This window comes from Pygoscelis adeliae, unplaced genomic scaffold, assembly GCF_000699105.1.
Source record: "Pygoscelis adeliae isolate BGI_AS28 unplaced genomic scaffold, ASM69910v1 Scaffold353, whole genome shotgun sequence".
Lineage (NCBI taxonomy): Eukaryota > Metazoa > Chordata > Aves > Sphenisciformes > Spheniscidae > Pygoscelis > Pygoscelis adeliae.
In genome coordinates, this window is record NW_008824445.1 from 2,382,820 (window position 1) to 2,387,930 (window position 5,111).

Sequence of the window (5,111 nt, forward strand, 5' to 3'; positions counted from 1 at the left end):
GGTATGAGGAAGGTGATAATATCCTACCTTTAAAACTACCTTGAGATTGATTGGGGAAAAAAAAAATACTTCGTTGCCTTGGTGATTCAGCATAACACACACAGATTATTGTAGCAAAACTTTTCCCACCCACCCATTTGTAGGACACTGATGATACAGTTTATGGTACTGGAGATTTTGCTGTGGCACTTTGGCCTTAACATGTTTTCCTACTTCAGACAATTTCCTTTTCTTCAGAGACTGCCTTAGAATGAAGATTTTGTTCTGAGCTGTCAAAAGACCTAAATGTCTTTATTTGCTGTTGCTTGATGTAGTCCCAGACTTCTGCACAGATACGGTGTAACACAGCAGAAGAAAAAGATGATCATAGAAAACTAACTTCTACAAAACACATGGGAGAATATATGTTTCCCCATCAAGTAAAGTAGATCTTTTCAGTATTGGAAGGAAATATACTTTCATTTGTGTCTAATGCTTCATCTTTCTCACTAAATTACATATTTAGCCTTTTAGAATTAATGTCCTACAATTGCTTTGAATTGTCTGCCACAGAGTTTCTATAGCCTGTCTGGTTTTTTGCGATGTATAGAAGACACAGAAGCTTTCAAAATACAGCATACAGATTTACAGGCATTTTCCATTTTATTTATCATTAGCGCCTCAGAAACATAAAGCAAATGGATTAGATGTGAAGTTTAATGCTGAAGAAGAGGACCTAGCTGACATTCATTTTAGACTTCACTCTAGTGACTGTATGTGGGCTGAATTCGGGGACAGTTTTGTCTGAGCAAGGATTGTGTTATTTGGCTTCCTGCGCCAGGTATTAAGAGTTTATGCCTGCTCTGCAGGCTGTATTTTGATTCCGAGTTTGGGAGGTAGCTTTAAATTAGCTGGCTTGGGGACCCGGAGAACTCGAGCTGCAGCAGCGCACGGCTCCATGTGGGTGGATTTCCCCCGTTTGAATGTGATGCTGTATTGCTCTAGGACTACAGAGAGACAGATGACACCAGCGCCATAGATCAGCTGCCAGAAAGGTGTGCTGGAACACTTTCATCTGACCCTGTGCTCTGGAAAGCACGGTCTATTGCGTCATAAATTTGGCAATTTGGAGTAGGGTTGGTGAGCATATTTGTAGCATCTGCTAACCGAGAAAACATTCAGATACAGTAAAACCATAACCATAATTCTTTCATGGATGATAACCAGTGCCAGCACAACATTAACATTACCTATTACGGGTGTAGACTAAACTTCACAGCTCTTATGTAATTATTACTGACAAAAGATTAAGCAAACACACTTACTTTTGTGTATAATATATAATCCATATGAATTCTTCAGTCCAGATCAAATCTTATGCTCCCCTTAGGCTAAATATATTTTTTTCAACCTTTATGGAATTTATTGAATGGTTGTTTCTTAAAGGAAAAATACTCCAATTTCACTGTAACAAAACCTTGATTCTGCCTCCGTTGCCATTATCCATTTAATATCTTGTTAATGCAGCGAAAGGGCAAACACTGCGCTATAGGCTGCAGACCATTTTATTCTCACTGACTTAACAGCTCTTTTTATGCAGATGACTGCTCTATGTTTCATCTGCGTAAGTTTTATTATCTTCCAAAGGAACTCTGTATTTAATTTTCTTCTTCACTGCCATTTAAAATTGATAAAGAGTCATGCTAAATCCGTTGAATATCCAGCATTTGACTTGGAAAAAAAAGGCAGACTAGAAATATGAAGGAGAGTTAGCTGGGCACAGGTTTCTTTGCTTCTGTGACAAAGTCCCTGCTGTGGGAAGACAACCTGCATCGGCAGACAAACAGTGCCAATCAACAATGTCTACTCAGCAACTGAAGATGTGATTGGGAGTGTGTGGAAATACCTGTGGGACCTTTAGTCCAGGTAGCTCATATACCCGTGGCAGTCCAAGTTTCAGCAGATAGGCTTATGTCTGTGCTTAATTGCTCTGTTGAATATAATTATTCTTGATTCTGTTCAAATGTGTGAAGGAATTTCCTTTCTTAAATAGACAAATGTGATAGTAAACTAAAACCTTGCCTTTGCTTAGATCTTACGCAAATATTACTTCTAAGGGGTTATTCCTGACTTGGACAAGCATGGGAGAGCTGAATCAAGTTCACGGGATGTTAAACCCCATCCCACAGAATGGATTTCAAAGTCTAAGACCTAAACAATGCCTGTAGATGCTGCTTCTTAACTTCTGAGTATCTTTCTTATTTATAAATACAAGGTGCTTCTAGCCACAATCATTAAAGAATGAAAATACTTCTTCCAAAAATTATAGTTCTGCCAGTACAGGAAAACTTTACTGAATTCTGTGAGCATGATATTGGTAAGATTAAGCAGAGATTGCTTGTCAGAGAATTTTGTAAAAGCCTCATGCGTGAAACCTGAAGAATTCAAAAGAAAATTGAAACTTTAGTCTGTCATGTATGATACTCTGTCTGGGACCTGGTTATTAAATTCCATAAGATGACAAAAGCCCGAATCTTCACATTTTATTAAAATCATACAGAAACTAACCGACAATCATTTATTATTTAAAGGGATGAGGTTTTACTATATTCAGAACTGTTGGCAAGAGAAACCTTGCTTCCTCCCCAGCTCCTGGCCCGGAACGCTGTGCTAAAGTGGCGCAGCAGGATACCGCAGCGCTGAGGGCCAGAGTCACGCAGCTCCCCTGACAGCAGGACCGTACCTGCCTGCCTTTGTACAATTCCTGTGTAGTCCCCTAAAGCACTCCTCCACCTCCCAGGACGCAGCACACTGGAACTGTCAAAACCCGTCGTGGAAACATAGTCTACTTTAAACACAGAAATCGTGTGGAGCTGTTACATATTTATGTTAAAATAAATCTCGGTTGGGCATCTGAGTGGGAGCTTAATTTGCTTCTGTCTCTTCATAACTGTCTCTCGCTGTCGTGCGTGATGCTCTAATAACTAAATGTCACCGTTTCCGTCCTCTCGCCTGCTAGTCATGCACCCCTGTGAGAAACTGCTTTGTTTTCCAGGTTGTTTTGAATTCTTGAACAAGGTGCACTTACTTGGGGGAAAGTGGTTAGAATAAGCCTGATATTGTTCCACAGGATATCACTGCTTGAATAGCAAGAGACAGAAATTACATAAACAAAAACCAGGCTGAAAAAGGATTATGATTCTCAATGAAATGAGCACTAGTTCAGTTTAACTGTTAAACTAGCACTTTATTGAAAAGACATTTTGTTTGTCTGACATTAATTGATTAAAACATGGTATTACACAGCTGCAGGAGGATGTCGAGTTAGACAATTCTAAAATTACTCCGAGCCGTTCTGTTGTCCATATGAAATTCAGCTGAACTTGCAGGGTTTACCGGAGGATGTACTTTTGTTACTGATGTTGCCACCGACTTTGCCTTTTTGCAGGCTGCCCACTGGTGATTTGTGTAATTTCTACAACATCGTCCCTAGACAGCTATGGAGAAAGTGGCAAGTGAGTATGAAAATGTCTTCACTCCAGGTGCAATCAGGATGAAAACTCTGATGGGGAGAAAAACTCGCAGATCTGTTAACAGGGACGTAGTTCTGGAAGGTCCTGCCGAGGAGTAGGGGAGGTAGCCTGCAAAAGCACGGCTGTTGTATAGGCATATTCTTAGACCTGGAAGCCACAGGTTTGCTTTTCGCTGCTGAGACGATGCACAAAAAGCTCCTGAGGTGTTTTGCCTGTTTGTCCCTTTTGCTGCAGAGGCATAAGGCCTCCTACAGTGAGCTCCCTGCTTACCCCCCACACAGGGTAAAGCGTGGGATGAAACACTTCTAACAAGATGAGAATAATCTTTGATTAGAGATATTTAATCTTTTGACGAAAACTGCAGTTAAACATCTGAAAATCTAGAATGGATATTGTTAAAAATTTGAAGATTAAGTTCCTTTCTAATTAAGAAAAAGAAAAACAAATTTATCTGAAAAAATACCGTAGGATTCAATCCTACCATAACTTAAGCACAAGATATGGAGGAAGGGTTCTTTTTCGTGTGCGGCAAACTAGCTTATATCGTCACTGCTGTAAGGAAGACATGTGAAGCTGACAGCATGTTTCCCAGCCTCTTCCTCGCCACCAGCCAGGCAAGGCAGGGAGGGCTTCGATTTGTCTCTTGCTACAATGACAGTGCTCACAGCGCTGAAATGAGTGCCTGTGATACAGGATACAAGAACAACAAATAGCAAATAAAACCTTTCCTTTCTTCCCATCTTTCCGCCCCTAATGCTATTTGAAGGCACGCTGGGGCAGATAGCTGTCACTGACTCTCCGCAAGATACAAATCAAAATGAGATCCTGCCTCAGATTCCCCAAGTGCGAGGGGAAAAGGAGCTTCTTATTGATGCTCTATCGTGTCTCTTGCTTCTAAAATTCATCAGTCTTTTTGCACTCTCTTTTAGTCTCTTTTTTAATTAAGAACATTACTAATTAAATGACCGCGTGTTTCATCTAAAATCGTTCTGATTTTTCTCTGCAGCTGCTGGCTTTCACTAGAGAATGGAGCAATCTGGGCTTTTGTGGCACCGGCGTTGTTTGTAATTCTGGTAGGTAAACTCACGTCTGCTGCCGTTTTCTTGTTGCACGCCTGTGTCAGCCACGCCGCAGAACTAGCTGGAGGTCTGATGTCAGTCCTTGTGCCAGGCCAGTGAAACGGATGGAACGACAGAGATGAATGATCCAGAATTGTTTTTTTCTCCTCCGATTTTTGTGTTTTACACGGTCGTCTATTAGTTTATGCATATTAATTCTCACACTATTAATTTCACTCTCCCAAGACAAAAATACAACCTAAAATAATGGGACAGCCCTCTTCTGAAACAGCCCTACTGGGGCCATGAATAACTGTGTAGAACCGAGTAATTTTGGGAGTTTTAATAATTCTCAGAAAGATCCCCCCAAAGAACAAACTCTGTGGTTTGTGTTTCATATACGCCAGTAAAAGTTGAAAGGCTGATTCCACCCCACTGGTATTGGAAGCTTTTGTTTGGAGAGAGCTCACTTTTCCCAGTAAAGCTGAGTGCCCTCGGTGCAGGTGATCATCGGCAGAGTCTGCAAGCAGTCAGCAGCTAG

The 5,111-nt window shown here is 40.9% G+C and overlaps 1 protein-coding gene across 1 annotated transcript in view; it reads left to right on the forward strand.

The window, feature by feature from the left end:
* Nucleotides 1-5,111, forward strand: part of GPR133 (G protein-coupled receptor 133) — a 159,651-nt gene that overhangs the window by 119,980 nt on the left and 34,560 nt on the right. The window contains exons 19-20 of the mRNA XM_009320954.1: nt 3,428-3,494; nt 4,519-4,585. Coding sequence (XP_009319229.1) covers nt 3,428-3,494; nt 4,519-4,585 — 134 coding nt within the window. The remainder of the gene's footprint in view (nt 1-3,427; nt 3,495-4,518; nt 4,586-5,111) is intronic.